At 38.0% G+C, this 26,644-nt stretch overlaps 1 protein-coding gene across 1 annotated transcript; it reads right to left on the bottom strand.

Moving 5' to 3' along the window:
• Positions 1-332: 332 nt before the first annotated feature.
• LOC118822656 (protein FAM160A1) lies at positions 333-25,770 on the bottom strand. Its single transcript, XM_036591849.1, has 13 exons — positions 25,579-25,770; positions 20,632-20,666; positions 19,769-19,993; positions 17,898-18,602; positions 13,415-13,573; positions 12,735-12,821; positions 12,468-12,635; positions 11,547-11,626; positions 10,707-10,912; positions 7,842-9,005; positions 6,000-6,178; positions 3,867-3,987; positions 333-1,982 (listed from the first exon to the last, which is right to left on the bottom strand). Exons 3-13 carry the CDS (start codon positions 19,871-19,873, stop codon positions 1,771-1,773), a joined length of 3,186 nt encoding a protein of 1,061 aa, XP_036447742.1. The 5' UTR covers positions 19,874-19,993; positions 20,632-20,666; positions 25,579-25,770; the 3' UTR covers positions 333-1,770.
• Between the last annotated feature and the right edge of the window lie 874 nt (positions 25,771-26,644).

The following is a 26,644-nucleotide window of genomic DNA, read 5'->3' as shown; positions in this document are numbered from 1 at the left end:
AGATTTAAAATACTACACATAACAATGCACTATTGATATTATTTATAGCATTGCTGTCATTCCAGGTCAATCTCATTTCAAAAACTGATTGTTTTGCATGATTTTATTGCAGGCTGTGCAAACAAGAACAAGGTCTTAACACTTGACACTAAAATAAAATACACATTAGTTAAACACTGTTGTTTTATTCATCAGAACAAGGGGGCAGTATAATCATATGAGATTAAAAACACTACCAATACCAACATACTAACAATGCCAAGAGCAGCCATGATGTAAACTCCTGACCAGTTTCATTAAAAAAAGTTTCTTTAATTTTAAGACTAGCTGTGCAAATATTTACCAAAAACAAGGCCTTAAAACAGTTTGCATCAAAAATGTTTCCTGAAAAATAGTTCAAGAATATAATCACACATGACTGCGATGTTTTACTTAACTGATTTAGATTTATGATGTGCCACTGGCATCTAGTCAGCAGCTCAAAACATTTTCACGATTAGGAGTGTTCAGCCAAATTGACCTTTAAGTTGTTGCTGTTCAAAATAGACAAATATCTCCATTTTCATTTCAGCTGCCCTTTAATATTCTATGAAATGTCATGATGAATGGACCAACAGAAACACTCCAAAATTCCTTGAAATGAAATCTCTCTACATTAAATTACATTGAAAGTAAGTAAGCAGTTATTCTAGAGATACTTGTTTTTTTTGGACAGTAACAAAACGTTGGCATATTGGTTTATCCTTTGATCACCTAATGCACATTATTTTACTTTATGGAAAGCAATTACCCTCAATCTTTTTCCCAAAAGCTGAGGAATCATAACAGTTGATTTGGCAGTTTGACTGGTCAAGACTTTCAGAATGTAAAGAGTTTAATGAACGGTCACACATATTTAACACAGAGCTGTACAAATTGCAGCATCAGGTTCATTTAGTCTAGTGTACTATCCAAAATATAAAGAACATCAGAAAACTTATCAAAAAAGAAAACAAACGTGCATATACATCAACTTTCAAATGCATTTACAAATACACATGGAAAAAACGATCATGAAAAAATCAAAGCAACCAATTAGAGATGAGGTATATCTAATCTCATATTGCTTCAGTGTAGAGAACAGCCAGATGCATTGCAGGTCACGATTTGTCATTCGTTCTCAGCCCCCACCCACCTAGATGAACCCCTCTTGAACAAACATCAGCAAAACAAATTCCAGTTGAGTTCTTTTAGGTTCTTAGGGCCATATTTATTAAGGACTTTAGTGCTTTAGTGCTTGTGATCAATTACTTAATATTTCACTAGAATGAACCAACCAGGTGCCCTCAGGAACAATTATTAAACATTATTTAATCACATTTTAGGAACAAACCAGTCTGTGCATGCAAGCAGCTTTAGTAAATAAGGCCCTTAATCTGCAGCTTTAACTGAGTCACTGTGGGCAAAGATGCTCCTGGTGCTACATTTTGCGTATAATGTAAAAAATACCCATAATTCAGAAAAAAACAAAAGGATTATAATGACCAGAAAAAGTGCAGTTAACAATATCTACAAAGAAATACAACAAAAAAAATTCACCCCAACCAACTGGATGACTTTTATTGGCTGGCGTGAGGAAAATTTAAGAAATACGCATTGAATGATACACACACTTGCATTTGAATGTTGCTAAAAGGTCATACTTCAATGTAGATTGTACTGAGGCTGTGCATTTGCTGTTGACATACTGATATATGGAAAGTGCATCTGTAGATATGTTTACTGGAGGTTCTACTCCTCTGTGGGTAGGTCAGGGAGTATTGAGTGTTCTTGTGCAATGGCTGCCAGCTCTTTGAGGAACTCTGCATAGAGGAACATGGCAAACACTCTATTCTTGGACTGAGGTGGAATCTTGGGACAGGGCGGGAGAGATTTCAGCAGCCGTCCTGGGACGTGTCCATTCAAAAACCAGCCAACCCCATTCTCCTGCAGGATATCCCGCTCTGGTAGTTTGGGGAAGAAGTAAACAAAAAATTGTAAAACTGTTAAATGTCTATTTACAGTTAACCTATCAGCACTTTCTTTAATAGAAACTGTTATGGAGGTGGTCAAGCTATACAGAACAATGACAAAAATCATTCAGTCTAATGAGAAACTGAATTGCTCTTGGCTTTTTTTTTGTTGTCATGTTATTAAGTATGGTTGTATATTCATTGCCGTTGTTTTCAACCAGCCAGTTTTGGTTACCAACATCAGCACAGTCCAGCTTAATGGTGCAGCAGTTTAAACAGGTAACTCAACCTTGTGTAGTTTATATATCGCTGTTGTTGGATCAAAACCTTCAATAATCTATGATAACTGGAAACACAGAGTATCTCAGTGCTCTTTACTGAGTTTAGACAGGACTGTAGATTTGTATGTAGGTTACATACAAATCAATTACACACACATTCAATAATGACATAAGGCCAGTTCATACGAAAGTCTGAAGCATTTTTCAGTTGTCCAGCTGATAAAAAACAGATACGTTTCCATTTTAAACGTTGGTTAGTCTTCAGTAACTGAAAGAAAATGCACTTTATATGTAGGACAAAACATTAGCCCTGTCACATTTTAACATGCCGAGCATAAATTCCATAAAGAATAATGCAAATCACCCACTCCCACTTTCTATGGCGTTGTAAACTACATTTAAAAACAAAGTTTGCTAAAGTGCTATGATCGCTTATGGCCTAGTGACTGCAGGGCAGTGCCAGCACTGTTTCACATATTGGTAAAAACTTGTGATTAAGATCTCAATGCAATAAACAGATATTTACACCTGTTTAAACTGTCACAATTTAAATCTGCTGTTAAAACTGTATAAAACGAGAAACAAAGTGTTGATATGTCCACCTGACGCAGTTATGTTATGAGTCGACATGAAAAAAGTCACTTGCGCTGTGCTCACAGCATGTTGTCACATTGCGTTTCATGTCAGTTTGGGTTATTTGAGTTAGTTAGTTTCTGCAACTAAATCTGGCTTGACACTTTAGTTGCATAAAACCACATGAAACTAAAATAAGCTTGAGTTAATAACGCAAAGCTTCCTGCAAGTCATTTGAAACTCTGATCTATGAAGCTAGATTAATTTTTCTCTTCTAATTTATAAAGAGCAGAGACTCCTTTGGGGATCCAAAGAATTCAAATTATTATAGAAAAGGACTCTGAGAAGTGATCCTCCATCAACTTACAATACTTTTAGGACAGAATGGCTGCCAGAGAGAGAGAGAGAGAGAGCAGAAGTATAGATATATAAATAGAACAGCAATGTCAGCCAAAAAAGTGATAAAAAATGATTTTAAAAACTGCAAGTAAATAACACCTTGCAGATGACATTACAGAGCAAAAACATTGTTTCTGACTTGCTTTGTTTAACTGTCAAGTTGCATGGAAATTATGTTGCATGCAACTCATAACATGCATCTTGTTGCATGAAAGTTTATAGCCGGCTTTATGTTGTGCTACCACTAATTCAACCATTCTTTTCTCTGTCTGGCTCCATCTGAATTACAGGATCTCCTACTATTGCTAAATGGCAGTAGGACAGTTGGAAAGTGACAGTGTGTTATCAGTAGAATGTTCAAAGTGTGGTGCGTGGTAGGTAGTGTGTTTCGACACGTGAGTTAGCCAGGACAGAGTGTGTTGACTAGCAGCTGCCGACTTAATGATTCTCAGATTAGTGCAATCTCTTCTCCACTAATCACCTCAATGATTTCAACTCTAAAGCCTCATCCCTCCCCATACACAGAAGGAAGACAGATAAATGACTGCACAGGCGGTCAGAGAAAATAACACACATGAACACACAGAAATGCACGCTTTTTAATGTTTAAAATAATATTTACCTCTGTCTTTCAGGGCTTGGTCTTTGAGTAGCAGGTACTGAGCAGCCTCTCTCACCATCTGAGCAAACTCAGGCCTAGAGGCTACATACTGCTCAATCTGGCAACCTACAGACACCAGCACCTAAAATATGAACACACATGTGTACTGTGAGACATCTGGAAGCTGCCTACAGTAACTAAGGCAGTGCAGAACTCTTAGAACTTTTTAGGCCTTCAGTAAAAAATATGTTTTGTCATTTTTATTTTATGTAAACTTTTTGTTAAAGTCTTGAAATCCCCAACAGAAAATTGTCCAGTCTAAGTATGTTTATTGTATATAGGCAGATACAGCCAAGAAACTAGCAACTCTGTTGGGTAGGCCTTAAGGAGATGAACCAAAGGCTCAACACTTTACATTAACTACCAGCATAATTAGGAAATGACAGTGGAATCAGCCAGTCACATTTTGATTAGTATGGGGGGAAACAATTTTGCGAGAAAAACATCACTCAAGACCTTCTGGAAGGCCTAGATACTTCACTGAGCATGAACATAAGCAATACTCTAACCAGCATTAGTTGTTAGAAATGGAAAACAGCAGTGGTAGCTCAATGCTATACTGAGAGTCACTGCAAAACTGCAGGATGTGTTATAGCTTCAAATGATTTGGATTTTTTTACATACAAATGTCTAATCAAGAACGGTCAAAAACTGTTCATGTGGACCATGTGGCTCAGGGCAACATCCCTTTAGAAATTCCACAGAGGCGCCAGCAGAAATTGGCATTACTGAGTTTTGACAGTTATGACATGAACAGAAAACTTAGGTCTCATAGTTATGGTTCACCACTAGACTAAGGTAGCACTACCAAGGAATGACACTGGTAATCAGCTAAGGAAAGAAGAGGGTGAGAGAGGGAAAGGGAGACCCAAAGGTTTAAGGCCTTTGCACACAGCCTGTTTTTAATGAATAGTAATTAATTAATGAAATATGTTTTACAGGTAAATTTTTTTGCATACCTAATTTACAAATGCCATTCTGCAACTGACTACTGTATGATTTTAACAATTATTAATATTTTAAAACATATTCAACCATATTCAACCATATTAAAATCATACTAACATGTTCTTGAAATAAAAATGGCTGCTGACAGCTCATGGTGTTCACGGTATTTGTCTAAAATAACTGTACATATGGTGAATTATGAGAGGGACATTAACAGGGGAGAGCTGAACAACCTGCCACTTTGAATGAGTTTTTGGAACATGCCAAAAGCAGATAGAACCATCTAATCCTAAGAACTCACTTTCTGCTTGGAATTATAAGCTTCTATCTGGCAAAACATGAAAAGAAGCGATGATTTTCAAGAAACACAAACAGTTTACTCATAATTTGTTTTAAAACATAAGTGTTGTAGCAGAGCGTCTACATGTCTCAGAAAGTTACATTTAGTGCATTCTATGACATTTTTATGGCATTTACTGTTATTATTCATTTTTTATCACATTTATTTCTCGTTTATGTAGGAACCATTAGTTTCTTTTAGGTTACACAGAAACAGCTAATGTAGACTGTCTAAACTGTCCCAGCGAGTAAGTAAAGCAGGTTATTATAAAGGCAGTATGAGGTTTTGTTTTATATCAGAAATGTTGACTCTAATGCGGCAAAATGTCTTATATTGGGAAAAAGAAGAAAAAGAAAATATGGATGAATGAACGAAATTGTTTGTTTAATTAATATTTATATTGAATATTTTATTGAAATATTTCTGAAATTAATTAAATATATTGAAATTAATGTTTATAGTGTAGTTTATATTGTAATTAATCAATTCAAATATACATTACTTAATTACCTTTAAGGCTTAACATTTATAAAATTTAGGACATTAAGACTTTTTAAAGAAAGTGGGTCCAAAAATGACTTTTTCTCTCCCCCTGCCTTGGAAAACGATGGAACTATTGTCACTATAAATTTCCTGAAAAATTAGTGTTTTTTCTTGGATGACACACCCTTGCACACCAAACCACATTTTAACATCCACTAAATGAAAAAATAGTTCAGATTTGGTGTGTCACAGAAAATATCAGTGAGTACCCAGTGAGATACAGCAGGGTCAGTAAGAGGCCTCTGTGCCATAGTGTGGGGTACCTGGTATAGGCAGCGGATGCTAGGCTGGAACACAGGCCGTGTGCTGAGGAGGAAGCAGCGCAGCAAGGGCTGTGGATATGACGCCATCTGTGCCAGAATCCCCGTCACCAGCAGGTTCACCTCCACAGAGTTCTCCAGCATGTTCTCCAGACGGGACAGCAGCACACTGATGAAGGGACCTTATGAATGGAGTGAACAAAGTGAGTCCCCTGCTTACCACCCAGAGGAAGTTCTGACCAGGCATCTACAGGGAGATTCACTCGAAAGAGGCCCTGAATAGTCTGTAATAACTCTCACTAGGACAAAGCAATCTGAACGAAACAACGTGCAATGTGCTCCTCAGTATATGGAGCTTCGAACAAGCCAGGATGCCCTTCGTCAGAACGATGAGGTAGGAGGTTACAATGAAGTTGCAACCTCCGTTTGCAATCGATGACACATACATCAAGGTATGTAGCGTATTTTTTGGGTCAGATTGCTTCATCCTAATGGGAGTTACAACAGAATTTTTGGGGCCTCGTTCGAGTGAATCTCCCTGTACATGTTTCAGAACATTGAGAAAAAATTTAAATGACATAAAGTCTTCTAAATCATACCCAAATTCGAAGGGATCTTAATGTTTATTGGTCAGTTTGTGGAAGTCATAAACCACATCTCTCTTAATTTGTCTTTATTTTATTCATGTTTTGTGCATCCAGATGTGCCACACAAGAGACTGTAAGCAAATGAAAGTCACAATTACCACTGTGCACAGGACAGAGAGATGGTTTGGACACTAGTGGTGTAATGATTCACAAAACTCACAATTCGACTAGATGCGAGATGGTGTGCCTCGACTCGGCCAGAAGTGACTTAAAGTCTACCTTATATGTTGATATATTTTCAGTGTAGGAGGTCTTTCAGCATTATTTAAGTACAATATTTTTAGGGCTAGACAATATGACGATATTTATTGTCATCATGATAAATTACATTACAACATCGCCACTGTCACGCAAAAACTTCTATTTTTAACATATTTCATTTTTCTGCATATATTAAAAAGTTCAGTAACACACTGTCTTGTGTCAAAATTTCCTGATGAAAGGACCAATATACACCGATCAGGCACATTATGACCACCTCCTTGTTTCTACACTCATTGTTTATCAGCTCCACTTACTATATAGGTGCACTTTGTAGTTCTACAATTACAGACTGTAGTCCATCTGTTTCTCTGCATACTTTGTTAGCCCCCTTTTACTCTGTTCTTCAGTGGTCAGGACCCCCATGGACATGAAGGTGTTAGCGTGTGTTGCGCTGGTCTGAGTGGATCAGACAAAGCAGTGCTGCTGGAGTTTTTAAACACCTCAGTGTCACTGCTGGACTGAGAATAGAACACCAACCAAAAATATCCAGCCAACAGCGTCCTGTGGGCAGCATCCTGTGACCACTGATGAAGGACTAGAGGATGACCAACACAAACTGTGCAGCAGCAGATGAGCTTTCGTCTATGACTTTACATCTAGAAGGTGGACTGACAAGGAAGGAGTGTCTAATAGAGTGGACAGTGAGTGGACACAGTTTTTAAAAACTCCAGCAGCACTGCTGTGTCGGATCCACTCGTACCAGCACAACACACACCAACATGCCACCACCACGTCAGTGTTACTGCAGTGCTGAGAATGATCCACCACCCAAAAAAAAACAACTTCCAACTTTTGCATTAACTTCCAATGCAAGTTAAGAACATTTTTTCCTTTAAGTTACCATTTTGGATCCAGCTTAACCTCAACCAGCTCAATCCAACCAGCTCACACTATGTGTACTTCTTTCATAGCATTTGTCTGAAGGCTAACTCACCTGTAAATGGGATGCCATGTTTCCTCCCATCACTGTCCTTCTGCTCCAATCCTTCGCTCCTCTCTTCATTATCTTCATAATCATCATTACAAAATGAACTGAAGTCCACTTCCTCTTCTTCGTCATGCAGGAGTCCAGTTAGCCGGTGAAAGTGATCTTCGTCTTCTACTATGCTCTCTTCATCGCCTCCCAAAGTGTGGATGAGCTGGAGACACTGGGAAATGAAGTCCTGCTCTTGGGTCTTGGGTGGATCCTGCTCTTGCAAAGCAAGTTTATCATTCCAACACTCAATCTCCTTCTCGGCAATATGGCCATTTAATATCTTTAAAGATTCCTCTGGTTCCTGATTCTTTCTATTATTGCTAGACACCAAAGACCTCTCAAGGCCTGGTTTTGGATTGTTTAGGATATTACGTGTGTGGTTCATTATGTTATTGTGCATTTGCTTTTGTATATTACTGTGTATGTGATTCTGTGTGCTACTATATGTGTTAATCTGAATTTTATTGTTCGTTTCGTTTTGTGTGTGGCTGCGTGAATGAATGTGATTTGGACTCCGTTGTACATTTTTCAAGCATGTCCTGCGCTCATCTTTCGTATCTTTCTGCGCAATGAGATTATAAACCAAGACGTCATCTTGGAAATCTGACTCCTCAATGTAGGACCCCCGGATTAGCATGATGGCACTTTTCCGCATCTCCTGAATGTGTTTTGGGGGCTCGTCCGGGATCAGGCGCTCTGGAATATGGGAATTTTCAGAGATCTGCTGGTTGCCCTCTCCGTCTGGAGCAGCATCGTAACTATCATCCCATTCCAGCTCCAGCAGAGTCCCACCCCGCTCTCGCTCGCAGGTCGAACTGGTATCAGAGGGAGGTTGTGGGGTAGGAGGCTGGGGTGGAGGAGTGGTGAGAGGTGGATCTCGCTCTTCGTCTTTTCCTCTCTCCTCCCCTCGCTCGCCCAACTCCTCCTCCCCCCAGTACTCTTCAGGTGTGGGGTTAAGTCCATCATAAGGTGCAGACCATGCCTGACATGCCTGGACACTGGCGTTGATGTTGCTGCGTGCATCATTCAGGTACTGGAGGTAGTTCTTGTCCATCAAGGGCTCTGAGCTCATCAAACGCGAATGTCCCCCGCCGTCCCCACCTGAGAAAAGGTCTTCAAGTCCTGGAAGGAAAGCCAGAATTATAGTTCAATTTATATTAGAAATACTGAACACTCTAAATTGCAGTCAGTTACTCTTATAATTCACAGTTATCCAATGAATGTTAACCCAAAAACAAAACAATATTAACACAATTATATTATATAACTATTAATTTGCAGTTGCAAGATATATCAAAAGTGTATCATCATTTTTAATAAGTAAGCAGAGGTGGAGGTTTTATTATCGTTCGACTTTGATGGAAAGTTATGGTTGTGCATACAGTCCTTCCATTTTGCTATTTGTTTTGGCACTTTCCATTTTTGTATGTAAAGCAAACTAGGGATGCACTGACACTACTTATTCCCTTCGATACTGATACTCGAAGTATCGGCCGATAGCGAGTACTGATACAGATACTAACTATATCTAACCTAATTAAAGCCCCTGATAGTCATAAAATTACATTTTCTAAATATTTTATTTTGGTAAAATCTATGTTCTTTTTTGCATGTTGGATCATCTATATTGGATGCTTAAAAAAACCTCTTTGTGTTTATTCACTATATATAATTAATATTTACTATTATATAATCAGTAAAAAGATTCATATTTAACAACTGAAGTCATATAAAATATTTTTATTGTAAGCACCCAGCAGTTTCTTTAGCTTTTGTGTGTCTTTGTGCATCTTGGTCATTCATGCTCACATCTCCAGACTCTGCTGGAGTTCAATAAATATCAACATTGTTCACTTGGTCAGTAGTGGTGATTTTCAGTGGTTTTTCTGACTTAGTTGAGGCAACAGGCTGTAAGACCCCACTGCTGCGTGATACAGCTGACCAGCGGAGGCGCACCGGAAGTGGGGCTAATGGACGCTAAAGGCTAAATGAAAGCTAAAAGCCCAGGGGTTCATTCCGTACTGTCTCTAATGTTCACTCCATCAACAACAAACCAGACTAACGTTAACTTAGACTATTAAGCTCTGTCTACTGATGCACATGCACACATCAGCGCATGTGCGCAACAGAAATTGCTTCGAGGTACCAGTCATAGACGATACAGATACTGCGTTTAAGTGCCAGCATTGGCACCAATACCAATACAGTACCTGTATCGGTGCAACACTACATCAAATTTAAATTTATCATGTAAGTACCTATGAAATTATGTAAACATAATACAGTGAAAAAGTCAGAGGCCAGAGATAACCACCCCAAGTTCACTGTTGAGAAGATCAAGACATAAATATCAAAGAAAGTTGTTAGCCCAGACCTCAAGACTGCTGAATGTATTTGGGATGACTTGGATTATGAAAAACAGAAAGTGCAATCAGCTTCTAAGACTGAACTGATATGTACCTGCAGATTTCTTTGAAAAACTGAAAATAATTCTACTGAAAAGAATAGAAATAATATGTATTTAATAAATGTAATAAAAGCAAACTTTAAATTTTACTTCACAGACATTTTGACTGTAAATAAAATAAATGAAAGGGTAGTCTCAAACTTTTGCACAGTACTGTAACTACATAAATACATTTAAATAATTATGAAATGTAAATTGCTGTATAGCAAAAATGACAATATTTACTCTAGACGCCAGACTTCTTAGGGTTAACAGGTCGGTCATTAGTATTGATATTCATGCTTGAAGAAAAATGGCAAGTTTGATGAGCTAGGAAAAAGGTTTTTACAATAAATGCCATCTTAAAAAATCATTACCCATGTTCCCCTTCAGCAGACCCTCAGTGACCTTGGACCAGAGGATGTAGTCTGGTTTAGGGGGCTGCGTTGGTGAGGAGCAGGGTTTGGGGACGAAGAAGGAGGGAGTAAGAGAGAGGAATGCAGCAGCGCTGGAGGAGTAGCAGTCTCTCTCTCTCAGTCTGTGCCGCTCACTACACACCAGGTGAGTGCATGGAATCAGATATCTGCAAGAAGAGAAGGAAGAAGGAAGAAACACAGTATAAAGAAAAAACAAGAGGAGAACAAGGAAGAGACGGATTAAATCTGATCGGATTAACACAATTTTAGTTGATGTTGTTCACAAGAGTTGTTTTTTTTCTGAATAATGAGTAATAATAATAACCAGTAAGAGAAAATTCGAGAATAAACATTAAGTTGGCTTGACAAAGTCACCAAAAAAGCTACTGGAAACAATACAGGAGTTGTAGAAAGCTGTTGATTGTTTTTGATAGCTTAACTGGGTTTATACAGTAATTCCAGGTGGGTGTATTTTTTTGGTGGTTGTTATTCAGTTGCTAGATCATTGCTATAGTATTGTTAGGGTGTTGCTAGAGTGTTGCTATGTAGTTGCTAAGGTATCCAAGGTGGTTGCTACTGTGTTACTACTTCCATGTGGTTGCTGAGGTGTTGCAAGGTAGTTACTATGTTAATCCTTGTGGTTAATAAAGTGTTGCTAAGACGATGCTGTGGCATCCCATATGGTTGCTGAAGCACTTTCAAGCCAACTTAATAAGAACAGCACTCATTAGTGGACGAACAAATTAACTGGGCTGTGAAGCAGAAGAGAAGGTGAAGAAAAAGGAAACTTGAAGTTTTTACCTGAGAATAAGCTGCAGCATAACGTCCTCACAGTACAGACTAATCAGAGTGCGGAACAGAGCCAGAGAAACTGTACCCAACTACAGAACACAGAGAAAGAGAAAAAGAAGCACATAATATATTCAAAATTAAAACTGATATTTGATGATGTATTTATTGTCCTTTGGAAGACCAGAATGATTAGGTGGAGCTGGGCTATTGTGCTAAAATGTCTACATTTTGTTCATTTTACTGCATTTGTAACTCTGTGGAAACATATACTATATTTCTTCTTAATGCTTATCCAGGTGGAATTAGTCTCAATTTCTACATTTATATATAGAAATGTATGTATCAGCACTGGCAGACACAGTAAAATTTTGGGACCACATAAAAATCTGGGAATGATTTAATTTAAAGCTAAAAATAAACAACAGAAAGTTTTAGAAATTAAAAAACACATACAATTAAGAACAAAAAAATGAAGACAAAATATTTAAGGTTCTGCATTTGTATGTCACTTTAAGCAACTTTGTGACAGTGACCATGTTTTGGCCTTTGTATGAAAATTTTTATTCCTTTTTTTTATTCCTTACGTTGAAGCTTATGTTCAAACAACTGTCAGGTGGATTGCTCTACTCATCAGAGGCATTTGCACAAACTTTAGGAGTCCATGCCAGCTTGAGCGCACATTGTCATTAAAGCAAAAGGGGGTCTAACAATGACTAAGAAATTCTGAAATTTATTATGATATTTCTAAAGACTCTACTTTGCCCTCAAGTTGTTAAAATGATAAAATCATTTGCAGTGAACTTTGCAATAACTTAGAAAAGTCTCAGATTTTGGACCCCACTGTAGGTGTACGAAAAGTGTCAGATATTGGCATCGACCCACTATTCCCATATTGGTGTATCACTCAGTTAAACACACACGTGCACAAACCTGAAAGGGAGTGTTGATTCTGCTGACCAGTGTATCAAGGATGTTTACGCTGTCATGGCGATGTCTGAGGATGAAGATGAGAAAGGTCTGGAGGAGGGCTGTGTCAGAGATGCTCCGCAAAAACAGCTCTAGATACGCAGTCGTCGTCATCACTTCCTCCAAAGTCAGCTGCACACAGCGCACAGCACACATATACCAAATGGTTGAAATGTGTGTGTGTGTGCGTGTGTTACATCAAACGAAGAACAAATAAACACAAAATCCCACCTTATGTAACGCAGGAGCCAAGACTGGCACAAGGAAACCGTTGTAAATGTAACCAAGCAGCTGATCTCTGATAGAGGGGTGGGCCACCTACACACACACACACACACACACACACACACACACGCACACACACACATATATCAAATACAGTTTATTTTGCTTTTGTTGGAAGTGAGTGCAGACATATAAAACCTTATTGTATAGTATACACCTATATACATTAAGTACACCTCCTTGTTTGTATACTTTTTGTCCATTTTATCAGCTCCACGTACCATATAGGCACACTTTGTGGTTCTACATTTACAGACTGTAGTTCATTTGTTTCTCTGCATACTTTGTCAAGGGCAGATTTAGTGATAGAATATTTTTTTTAATAATTAACAACACTGGAGCTATCTGTACTGACATTAACGCCAGTATCATTACTCTGTTGTGACTGAAAAAACAAAGTTTTGAGAGTGTAGCAACAAACTAAAGCCTTTTTGTCCAATAATGTAACAGCTGAGACATGATAGTGCTTTCCTTAAGACACAGACATAAAGTTATCCAAACTACTCTATTAAAAGAAAAAAAACACTGACACAGCATGTAGTATTATATCACTGTATGTGTCATGTTTACAATCTGAGCACCCAGAGCTTAAAATACTTTCCCTTGTCCCTGTATGTGTGTCTCACCTTGCACACAGTGCTGCAGAAGTGTAGGGAGTTGAGGAACTGGATGAGTGCAGGAACCTGCATCCAGTCTGCCTGCTCTAAACAGTGCCATCCTTCACTGTACACCTCTAACTTAGCAGGGAGCCAGGAATACAGACCACTCAGCCCTGTAGCCAACACCTACACACACAAGCACAAACACACACATATTAGAAAAACAAAATAAATAAAATAAAAATACACTCATTGATTCCACAAAATGTATCTGACAACTGTTACTGGATGGTTACCTCCTTATTTTTATATATAATGTTTTTCCTTTTACTTTTTCCTTCATATATATTTTAATATAAATCCCATGCACTGTTTGATTTAAATTGTTTTACTTCTTTTGTTACTGTGACTTTAATATTGGTAAATGTAAATGACCAAAAGCAGGGGCTAAACTGCTATAGACTGAATAGGCAGATATTTGTAAATGTGTTGGTTTTTCGTGACATCACAGAAAAAATGAATTCAAAACAGGCTATTTTTGCAGCTAAGTTTCCAGACATGGAGTGTGTGCACACTGAGTGAACGGTACGCTTTGAAATTTTGACACTGTTAACATACTACATTGAACTCTTATGTCAAGAAAGTGGGCCATTTAAATATTGTGTAGCACTGTATCATCACATATGAAGGTATATACTACAGTTACAGTTATATTTATAGTAATAAATAAACATCACTCAGCACTAGTGTTTTAGCACCAGTTAGAAATTACAGCGTTTGACATTTGATGTTTATTTACATTAACCCATTCTGTCACATTCTGTTTTTGTGATGTAAACTGTGGAATAATAAAATTCTTATCATTATTATTATTATTATTATTATTGTTGTTATTACTGTTAATGTTGTTATTATTTTATTGTATCCCAACACAACATTCAAATGCAACAGTTTCAGCATTCCCTCACACATGGTCCTGTCTGCACATGGATTTATTTGGGTCAGGGGCATTGAGATAAAAAAAAAAGCACTGAATAATCCCGCAGTGAAAAGCACTCAGTTTCTAAAGTGCAGAAATCCCGTGACTGGGATTAAAATCCAGCTCAGATTAAGAGGGGGAGGGGAGGAAGCTTCCATGCTGCCATGTTGTTTTGTTTTTGTGATGAAATCACTCTGTTTGCAGGTCACCAGTCTGTTGAGTGTGCGTGTATGTTTGTGTGTGTGTGTGTGTGTGTGTTGTTAGGCCTAACTGGGTGGGCGCTGAGTTCACTGGAATTTTAAGGCACCAAGCCAGTGATTGTATTGAATCCCACAACATCTCTCTCTCCCTCTCTCTCTCTCTCTCTCTCTTTTGTAAAGATTTTTTGTAACACTTTATAATAACAAGCCCTATTAAGCAGCACTTTAATCATTAGCTAATAGTTTACAATAATAGTGATAGCTAATAATTACATAATTTTTACTTGTGCATTAATAAGTGTTATCATTTGAAACTATTTATTTAGTGACATAAATAATGAAAGTATTTTTTTAACATATTATATTTAAGTGTAATAAGTAATAATAATCATCACTAATGATATTAATGTAATATATATATATTTTTTTCCTTTTTTATGTGGTCATTCATGCAAAAATGATGCACACATTTTAATCAAGTACATTTAAAATCACTTTTTTCACTACTTTGTTAACAGCAGAATGTGGCTGCCCAGCAACAAAACAGTCAAAGATTATTCCACAAGCAGCAGAATGGTTTTTAATATCTCGCCGCATTAATACAGAGTTGAACTGATGTGTGCGGCTAAGCGTGTGTATTTCAGGTCGGCTTTCAACGTGTTTCAACCAATCAGATTTTAGAACCGGAATGATCGGTTTTAGAATTATTAATACCACATCCTTAACAGAGGAAGTTACATCATCGCTTTTCCAGCTCACCGACTTTGACTCAACATTGTCAACATAACACAGTGTCTAAGTAATCAGAATATAAGCCATTCACTATTCTCGCTCTCTTTCTCTCTCTCTCTCTCTCTCTCTCTGAGAATGGACGTCACAGTGGACACCTCCTCCCTTTCCTCTTTCCTGTGTAATTATATTAACACTGTTACATAAGAGCTTATCAGCTCAGGCTTTCCAGCATCACCAGTCACACAGCCTGGACTCCAGTAAACATTTCATCAAGCAATCACTGTTAACACAGGAGGATTTAAACCAGACTCAGCAACACTCAAAAACAACCTCGCAACCAGACATTCCACTATAACAGCTTTGAGACTGAATCTTGTGTCTCAACATAAGGTTGGATAAAAAGGTCTCTTAAAAAGGCAGCTGTGAGATGAAAGAGCTCAGGCTACCTTAGAATGGGACAATATAGTCAGGTTGCCAAATCTACATATGAAGGATAAATGGACATGTGGCTAAATGTGGCACATTTACATGCTAATTGATGTGTATTAGCGCTGTTTAATAAACAAGTAAACAGTGGACGCTTGTATAAAATATATTTAAAGGGCCCATATTCACATTTTACTTTTATTATTTCCCTTTGAGGTTTATAACATTTGTATGGTCAAAATGCATTTAATGCACATAACCATTTTCCAAGCTCTCTTTATCCTTTACAATTAAACAGGCGTTTTTTTTGTTTCTGTGCCTTTAAGAGTGATGTAAGATAAACAAGCTCTGTTTCGATTAGCTGTCTTAGTCAAAAACTACTCAGTGGTGAAACACTGCTTAGAACTTCAGTGTGAGTGGGCAGGGTTAAACTGCTGTGGGTGGATATGTAAATGAGTTGGTGCTTGTGACATCACAGAAACAATGAACTCAAAAATGGGCTATTTTTGCAGCATGGTTTGCATATATAGACAGTATAGACTGGGTAGTGAATGATATGTTTTGAAACTTTAGCAATGCTAATTCAAAGTACAATAATTAAAAAAAAAAATGACAAAAATTCAGTTTTCCATGTTATGGGCACTTTAAATGAATTTTGACACAATGTTTTTACTTGCATGTCCTGCTATCTTAAGTAAGCTGCATTAAATCACTTTAAGGAGAAAATTAAAAATCTGATCTTAAAGGCAAATTGACGTTTAGGCCTCATGTTTACTTTTCATCGCTTTTTTTTTACAATGTTATAACTAAACTAAACTAAATCAGAAATTAAGAATTTAATGCAGCAGACTTAAGAACAGCCCTTAGCTTAGCTAAACGTGTCCTTTAAGCATTTGAGATGTTTTATGGAGGCCTGCTGTTTTCACAAAGCATCTTAAAACCGAAAGGCTGTGCATGGGTCAGCCTCGTTAATGAAACAGCAAACAGCCTGCAATCTTATTCTGGATCAGCAGGCCCACTTCATGAACAGTTCCCCACAGTCAGATTTGCTGGCTCGTGTAAGCTTGTTGCTAAAGCCCCAGTCAAGGACTGTTGCAGCCAGCAGGGCAGTTTTTAGTACAGCAACAACAAGGGCTAGACAGGACCACTAAAATGAGCAATATCTGCTCTCTACTCAGAAACTTGAAGGCAAATACAGGCTGTCTCTTCTAGCAATTCCTGATTGTGGCCTTAACAGAACAGTTCAGCATAAAATCACATCTACACAATTTTTTTCTTAGTCCCAAATTTCATCAGTCAACCAGGACATGTTTGGTGCCTACTTCTTTAGTTTTGATCTGGTACAACAAGGCTAATGCAGCTATAAAAAAATACACTCCTGCAATTAGCAAACTACTAAATCATCACATATTTGTCTCAAATAGCATCAAGTAATCAACTTGTTTGTATGAAACATGAAAAAAGTGAACAGAATAAATTATGGCTTCAGTATGGCTGTTACTACAACTTTTAGCTACAGTCATATGCAGAAGTATAAACACCTCTAATCAAATTATGTTCTGATGATTTTCTAAGTGAAAGTAAGTTAACACATCCTCTTCAGTCAAAGTATAAAATGTGCCATAACTTTTGCACAGGCCACATTTTATGTTAAATTCAGATTATTGTGTAAATGAACAGTAATTGTGCTTTTAACTGTGCTTTTTTATGTGCAAAAGTGTGTAGAGGTTGCCTTAACTTACCTTCACTTAGAAAATTGGCAACCCAAGTATGGGTGAAGTGTTCACCACCACAAAATAGACAGAACCAAAGAAAAAGTTTGATAAGTTCACACCAAACAAGGCAGGTATGAAAATGCCCTACAAAAGCAAACTTCTGACATCAAACTTGGCTTGACTACATTTGGTGTAAAGAGTGGTGTCCAATCCAACCGCAAAGGGCCAGTGTGGCTGCAGGTTTTCACTCCAAACAAGCTGGAGCACACCTGATTCTACTCGTTCAATCAGTTTGTCTTAGTCATCAAACATTTAATCAGGTGACCTCCCACTTTAGAGTAAAAACCTGCAGCCACACGGGCCCTCTACGGATAAGACTGGACATTCCTGGTGTAGAGGGAAAATTGAGAACATTTTATTTTGCAGCTGAAGCCATCAATACAATAACTCCCACTCACCGGGCAGAAGTAGGTGTTCTGGGCGATGTGATCAGCCACGACAGCGTTGCGCGCCGACAGGGCCATGATGAGTGTGAGTGCGTCCCTGGCCTGCGCACCCACTGGCCCATCCCGGTGGACGAAGGGCACCAGCAGTGAGAAGAGCAGGAAGTTGGCAGCTCCCTGGTCCTGACTGCTGTGGAAGAAAAGCTCCAGAACAGAGGCATCCCTCGCCAGCACGAGGCACAGCTGGTGCAGCAGCCGTACCAGTTCTGCCTCCACCGCTGAGCCTGTGGGCACTGTCGCAGAGCTTCTGCTGGGCCCCAGAGCGCAGGAGGGCCCCACAGCACAGGGACTGGAGCAAGCAGACAGCAGCATCATGAGGGGCCTGAGGATGGGCTTGTGGTGCAATAGAGGCTGCCGCGCTTGGCCCACCAGCATCTCGTACATGCGCAGCTGCTCCAGCTTCATGTCGTCAGTGAATTCGCGCCTCAGACTCCACAGGAATAGCTTCTCCATCACGTTCTCCACCACCACGAACTCCAGGATGGGGCCCATGGCTCCGCCTACGCCGCACTCCTCCTCCATCAGAAGGAAGAGCATGTGCTCCACATAATTCTGCACAGCGCTCGCCTCGTCGCCAGGGATCGGGCCCAGACGGCAGGCCGGCAGGCCAACACCACCGTTGGTCCGCGTGGGGTCATGCTTTTCCAGGATCCGCAAAACCTTCAAAAGAGAGGAAAATGCTCACATAACATTTCTCACTCTTGTATAGCTACATAACTTACATCATAACTTACACAAGTCTTTAATAACTGAATAATAAGCTTACAATTCTAAGTAATAGTTAAGGTAAAAAAGCGAATGTTGCTAACAATGAATTAAAGTGAGCGGCCATCAGTTGTCACAATACAAACAATACCATGCTAATCAGTGCCTGCCATGTGGTTAGTATGTTTGGTCAATCTGATCCTGCCTGACTCTCTGGGTATTGTTAAAGTGATTTTGATATTGATACAAATTCCGATCCCTTCGATTTTGATACTAATTTAAAAACTTTTTTCTTTGTAATTACAAATTTAAAGTGGGTGTGGCTCAAAACAGAAATGAGTGTGAGATGCTAGAAGCTATTTACTGACTCTTAATGGATTACAGACTAAACAAGAAGCTGCGGCTTCATAACTGTAGACAGCCAATGTAGACAGCCAATCACACAGCAAGTATGCTTTTTGGCTCACAAATTCTAAGACTGACTACATAAGTAATGAAATGCGATATTTAATGATCTTAAATGTCGTAAGACTTGGTCAGTATCATACACACACTGAATTTGGATATTTCGCCCTGAAAGTAAAAGCAAAGAAATGCCTCTTTTTACATTTTAGCAAATTATTTCTTACCTAGAGCTTAATGAATCAAGCATAGACATTCACCTGAACGGGCTAAAGTGTTTTTAAAGTAGACAAGAGGGTATTTTGTTATGATCTGAAGTTGATGAAAAGTTGCTATCACACATAAACTGTGATATTTTTTATATTTTCATCAGTTTTAACATCACATTTATTGGAAAAAAGGAAACACACTCAGAATGGTAAATACTGAATGTAAACTGAATGTACATGTACTTTACACGTACATGTTAAGTAATTAAATATCATTTGTTATGTCAAAAAGCAGCAAGCAGGTCTAGCTTTTAAATTCTCTTACAAAACATATAGTATTTGACAAAAAATTTATCAGCTTCTAAAGAAAGGTCATTCTTAATAGACTATACTGGGTGGAACGAACCAGATAAAACGAATGTTTGGGCTGCTAGATATTTTGGAAAATTACTGTTTTATATAAAAGCTACAGATAATCTGCACTGATGGATTGAATGAATGAAGGAGTACCTGTGCCCAGTGGTTTTTGAAGACAATCATGCATGTCTCAGGATCCACACCCCTAAGGTTTAGGGTCCGGCCCCTGTTGCCAACGGAGACCACAGATGCCATCATCCTGCCGGTGTGTGGGTGGAACTACACCATAATTATAAATAAAACTCCCGGCAGACGGCTGGCTCTTTTCCGTTATGGACAAATGACAGCGGCAAGGCCAGATATGGAGGGAACGTGTTACTAATCACAGAGGGGAAAAAATGTGAAAGAAATGTCAAAACATGACTACAATAAAAACCTCCTTACACTACATTATATATTAGTTTCATAGTAGTTACCTAACATGTGTTACTAGATAATAAGCCTTAATAACTGCATATTAAGCCTAGTGTTTAACGGATTACTCCAGTGTTTTTCAACCTAATCTCTATCTGCTGTATCTGTATTGTACAGTTGATCATCATGGGCAATAATTTGAACATGTTCCCTTTTCTTACAAAAAAGCAGTTGTCTTAAAATCCACTCAGTTTAGCAACTGCCTATCGGCTTCTGTTACAAGTGTGTTTTGAGTCAACCCATTTTCTATTCTTTTTTGAGTAAAGGGATGATATTGTCTGCGGTAATCCACTTTATGCTACAGACATGCCAGATAGAGATTAGACTGAAAAATGCTGGAGTATTCCTTTAAGGTCCTTTAAGAGTATTCCTTAAAAGTGTGTCTTGCCAACATTGTGCTTTTTTGTTTATACTAAAGCCTTTCTCAGATCTAAGCCTGACTTCCTGGCTGTTCCTCCACAGACGCTGAGGCTCTTCCCTACAGGGTGGAGGCTCCGGTTCCGACATTCCCAACATTCCACAGCATTCCCCGGAATTCCTACCTCAACAAAGCCATGGCTGCAGGTGGAGTCCAGTGCTGAAAAAGAGCAAGAGAGAGAGTTACACACATTAAAAAACACAGAAATGCCATATTTTTCAATGAGTTGTGAAAAATCCTTTAAATGGGAGTAGTTCTATGAGAATGATGTGCAGATCTGAAATAAGTGTAACTGTAAATTAAAAGAATACTTCAGTGATTTCCAATCACAATCTGCTGCATCTGTAGCGTATGATCGGCTAACACATATAATAATTTTGACATATTTCTCTTTGTTAATGTAAAAAACACTTACAACGGATGCCGACAAGCAGTTGACTTCAGCGACTGCCGAGCTGCTTGTGTTATAAGCAAGTTATTATGAGAGTATTCATATATTTCATATGTATAGATGGCTTTGTTTCAGGGACAATAGTATGTTGACAGATTATACTATGCTCTGAAAAGTGTTTTTTTTTTTGTTTAATCTCCTGGGGGTGGGAGTGGGGGGTGAAGACAGATAACAAATCCATCAATCTGTGAACTAATCTGCAGATCTCTCAGTGAGAGAGAGAGAGAGAGAGAGAGAGAGAGAGATGTAGTGAATCTGCCCTGATTTCCTGGTATAAAGAGGATTGTTTTTCTCATTTTGCCATGAGAGAAAGTGAGGTTGAGAAACAGCAAATAGAAATAAAAGTGAATAAAGCAGATAGATGTCAATACCTGAGAAGTTTGTTAGCTCCATAAACTGCTCTTTTAGTCACTTACAAAGGCAATAGTTTTCACTTTTTTGGTTAAACTATTTTGTTGAAAACTAAAAGGAAGCTTAAGCCAAGCTGCACAACATTTGGTATGACGGGATACAGCAATACTGATTTACGATATTTTTCATTTAAACATCTGCCAAATAATGTTGTTAAGCAAACGTCTGTTGATGCTGCAATGATCCTGATGTCATTGTGCATCCCTTTCTGGCCCCTTTAAGCCCTCTTTGTCATCTAAAATGTACTTATTAAAGTTATTTGTTGGCTTGGTTCAGTTTCCCTGAATATCTAACAGTCTACAGAGCGTAGTTTCAGACTTAATCTAACACACCTGATCCAGCTAATCAAGGGCTAAGAAGCATCTAAACACTAGAGTCAGGTGTGTAAGATTAGAGCAGAAGGGTAAGATTTGGGCCAGTCTGCAGAGCTTATTAAAGAAAATCTGAACATACAGTTATGTTCAAAAATCAAGTTTCAGCATCAGGATAAAAAAGTAGAAAACATATATTTAACAGAAAATAATTCTCAACAATATAGCCTCAACAATTAAATACAGCTTTCATTTTTTTCTGGGAGACTTGCTTTCTCAAAGAAACCTGCAGGGATATTTTTCCACTCCTCCAAAGTTCAGTCTTAGAAGTTGGTTACATTTTCTGCTTCTCACAATCCAAATAATCTCAAACACATTCAGTGATGTTGAAGTCTGGGGTGGACAGTCCATCGTTCTGAGAACACCAGCAGCTTCTATGTTTGATTTGAAATTTCTAATCTATTTTCTTTTCTCAGTACGGGCTTCTTGACGGCTGCTCGTCCTTTCAGACCCATACCGCTGGGCTGTCTTCTCACAGTGGAAAGATAGACAGAAATAGCTGTGGATTCCTTCAGATCTGAAGCAAGAGTGGAGCTGGGACAGTTTTTGTGTTATAGAAGGTCTTGAATGGGTGTTAGGCATCTCATTCGATCTATATTTTTAAATGACCTATTGACTTACAGTTTTGGAAACTCCTGTTTTTCATTTATTTTCCCCTTCACTATACAAGTGAATATATCTAATCTCCTTAGAAATATCTCCTGAAAAATGAATATCTGGTACTAAAAAGCAAACTGGAAAGTAAATAAGTAAAGTGGTCTCTGACTTTTGCACACTACTGTATAAATTGAGAGAGCTTCTTTATTAAATCTCAGTCAATACAAAAGTTCAAGTTTGCTTTGAAAAGTTTAAGTTTCTGGTAATATTTTTCATTATAATAATTTTCCTTTATTTTTACACACTGCCGAGGATTATCAGGTACACATGTTATGAACACAAAGGTTATGATGACAACATGACATAACTGTGCTGAAAACTTTCCTATCCAATAAAGGCTTTGTACGCCCAGTAGGCCACATTTTATATCCAAACAGAAAATAATCTTCACTTGCACATCACTTGATTCCTTAACAACATTGATAGAACATTGGCAGAACATTTACAGAGCCCACATCATGGACAACCAAACTTTCCTTGCTTTTGATGTTAGTATGAAAACATTGGAATAGTTTCAAAACATATATGAAAAATAAGCTGTAAAAAAACAGCCTATTTTGAGTTCAATGTTTTTGTGATGTCACAAAAACCAACACTTCTACATATATCAACGTATTCGGCCTATAGCAGGTTAGCTACGCCCACTCACAATGAAGTTATAAAGAGTGATTTAGCCCAGACTGCTTTTTGAATGAGGCACAATACAGGACACCCAATCAGAACAGAGCTCACTTAAATATATCAGTCTTAAAGGCAAAGTAACAAAAACTGCCTGTTTAATTCTAATGGGCAAAGAGAGGTTGGAAACTGGTCATCTAAAAAATGAATTATGACCGTTTTGGTACACAAAACCACTCAAACATCACAAAAGGACTTTCATATTTACTTTTTTATGATATTTTATGCTTTTTAAATGCTTTAAAAGCTTACTTCAAGTGTCCTTTCTTATAGAAATAGAGTTCAAACTAGGCTTTATATAAATCAAGCTCAGAATAATGCAGTTGTAGTAGAACAATCATATTAGATATCAACAAAGGTGGGTAGCAGACCAGAAACCAAAACCAAAACAATTACATTCATGTACTTAAGCACTAATAAAAACGTACACACATGGATGCATAAGTCATACAACAATATTTGAACTAATCAAATTATTTCTAACTGATACTTTTACTCCTATTCATGTATATTTGTGAATGAGGATATTATCTTTCTATTCTGTTGGTTCAGCAAGTTCACTGCTGAGTTGTTACATATACCTCTCACTTTCAAGCCTCAGCATTTCATTTTAGACAAAAAGAATCCCAAAAAGAGAAGAATAGATCCAAACAATCTCAATCTCTTAAGCTAGAAGAAGCTGGATGAACTAGTAAGTTCTACTTCAGCTCTACAGGGGAACTTGGTACTTGAGGAGTTTTTAACCTGATACTTTGGTACTCCTACTCAAGTTGTTTTTGTGAGCTACTTTTTTTTGCACCTGAGTCTTTATTTCATTGCATGGTTTTAAGCGACTCTATTCTTTTTTGGATATAAAATCAGCTCTGTGACTTTGTTATTGTTAGATTTATGGTTACATGTAGTTGCACAGTTATCTGTCGGGACTGTGAGCCTACTTGCCATGTATGAATGAGTTATCACGTGTTTCATTATCCATTACATAATGTAATTAGTCATTGATTTTCTCAGTGTAGGCTCCTGTGGGGGCAGAACAGTAATCTAGTGGCCATACTGTAAAGTCAATACTAGTCATACACACTGTTTATATATAAACTTTAAATTTACCTTTTTAAGCCATTTTTTGCTACAAATTGTTTTTTGAGTCTTTAAAGGGCTATGCATTGCTTGTAATTGTTCAGTAAAGTCCATTTTTATTGTTTAGCCATGTTTAACATTACTCAAATAGTCATCGAAACAAAAGGTAGATTCCTAAAATGCAATACACTGATGTTTATATACTGGTAAAGCTTATGTTGGGCCTTCATGACCCTAAGTGGCCCCTCAGTAGCAGAAGACTTAAGGGGAATTCCACCAATTTCTCTAAATTTATGCACAAATTAGCCACTGTTATGTAAACAGTCATTCAGAGTGGTTTGATTGAAATGGTTCATTGCAGAGAAACTAACTGACTCAGATTTCTTTACAGTCGAGCTGATAGAAACCAGGGGTTACAATGTCTACAACACAAATATAGCCATTTTATTTACTATCCAAAACCACTACTGTCTTCCAAGTTTTATATGCAACGTTTATTATGGTAGAAATAGCAGAAAATCTGAAAAATAAGTTTTTTGTAGGGACTATATTGCCTTGCGTGCCCAGCATGTACCCCTCCGCCATGAATGGATTATAATGGATTAACGAGACATTTTTAAATCAAAACTTTATCACAAAACTATCATTAAACAATCTCTGAGGTATCAGGCTGAGTATTCATAACCATTTTGTGTACTAACTTGTTCCGTGAAGGACCTTTCAGAGTCATTAAACTCTTCAGACGTCTGGTTCCTGTCACCACCACTGTGAACAGTTCTGACTTAGTAAGTTTATCTAGAACTAGCTTTTCAGACCACTCTTAATGACTTCGTTTACATCTGAACCATTTAATAATGTATACATTTTTTTAAAAAAAATGGTGTATTTCCTGTTTAAGTAATGTCACATTACCTCCTGTCACACGTGTTTTTTTTTTGTTTTGTTTTGTTTTCAAGACGAATGGGCACACGCTGCTTGGTGGCTATTTGAAAGCAGGTTGACAGTTTTAGCTTCACACTTGACGAAGTAGACTAGCTCTGCGTCCACATAGCGCTACACTGTCTCTGACTTGGTTTTTAAGATCGCAGAATAATCGATTAATAGAGTTAGCCTAGGGGAGCCTTCTACATTAAGCTAGTACATTTACTCTAATTTGGCCTTAGCCATTGTATTTCATATGCCCATAGTGGTTTTTAAGGAGATAAACCTCCATGTCTACTAATGAGCACGCTTTAAAGACAATAAAAACAACTCGAGTAACTGCACCATTTAAGGTGGAACTGAAAATTCGAATAAGAAGCCAACTTCAGCTTTATAAGATGAAGTTAGCTACCGTTTATTCCCCTAAAACATTATGTTTAAGGGGAATAAACGCGACATATTCTAGTTTATCCGTGCGAAATTTAATCCTGTGGCCGTCCAGTCTTACCTGAAAATCTGAAACGTTCCTCAAGACTCATTAAAAAGTCCACTGAACCGAAGACCCAACTAATCAACTGAAGAAACTCTGCATAGTTGTCGAAATCCGCCACTTTTGGGTTAAAAATAACTGATGTTTCGGCTTATTTTTCTCTACAGCTGTCTGGTCTGGTCCCGGCTTTGAATCAGCCCTGGTTAGTAATCCTCCGGTCACACAAGGTGCGCTGGGACTCCCAACTGAGCTAAGCCCCGCCCCTTTACACGTACTGACCAGTGGTCTTACAGAGAGCAGCTCGAGCTGCGCTGACAGACCGTGGGGGGCTGTGCTGAGTTATTTGTGACATTAAAAGCAGCCTAAACATTTCTGATAGGTCTATTTCTTTTACAGTTTCTTTTGTAGACAAACACAGACAGTCTGGACTATTGAGACATGACAGGTGGCAAACTGACCGACAGATTAACCTCTCTTCGTGTGGGCGTAACCTGCCCCTTAAGAGTTCATGCGCCTAACAGAACAGCTGACAAGACAGCAACAGCCCTGTACAGCCACTGACCTTGTCTCCGTATAACACTCAGTTAAACACTTCATCTCGATCAGTTTAATGTGATACTTAACATTCCTTTGGGAGACCATCTGAACCAGAACTGCTTATAACGTTCATATACATATATGAGTACAAGTACAGTACACTCAAAAATCATAGTTCTTTAAGGGTTCTTGTTTGTGTCTGTTCCCCTTTACATTCTGTGTAAACTTTATGATAATGGGCCCAAAATGACTTGGGGGAAAAAACCTCTGGTTTCATTGACTTACATTAAAAGTATGTTTTTTCCTTCTCCTGTGAAGTTATAATTTTGGAGATCTATTTAGACCCATTCTATTTTGAATTCAATACCTATTCGAATTTGATACCTATTTCATGCTTAAAGGGTTCTTTGCATGGTGAAATGGTTCATCAGATTGATGGAGAATGTGTTGAAAATGGTTCTAAACAGAACCAAAAAGGGTTCTATTGTTGTTACGATGTCAAGCTTGTGACAGTAGAAGAACCCTCTCTGGTATTCTGAAAAAAACA

The sequence above is a fragment of the Colossoma macropomum genome, unplaced genomic scaffold (assembly GCF_904425465.1).
Source record: "Colossoma macropomum unplaced genomic scaffold, Colossoma_macropomum, whole genome shotgun sequence".
NCBI classification, from domain to species: Eukaryota; Metazoa; Chordata; class Actinopteri; order Characiformes; family Serrasalmidae; genus Colossoma; species Colossoma macropomum.
The sequence above is the reverse complement of the archived record's forward strand: the minus strand, read 5'-3'. Positions and strand labels throughout refer to the sequence as shown.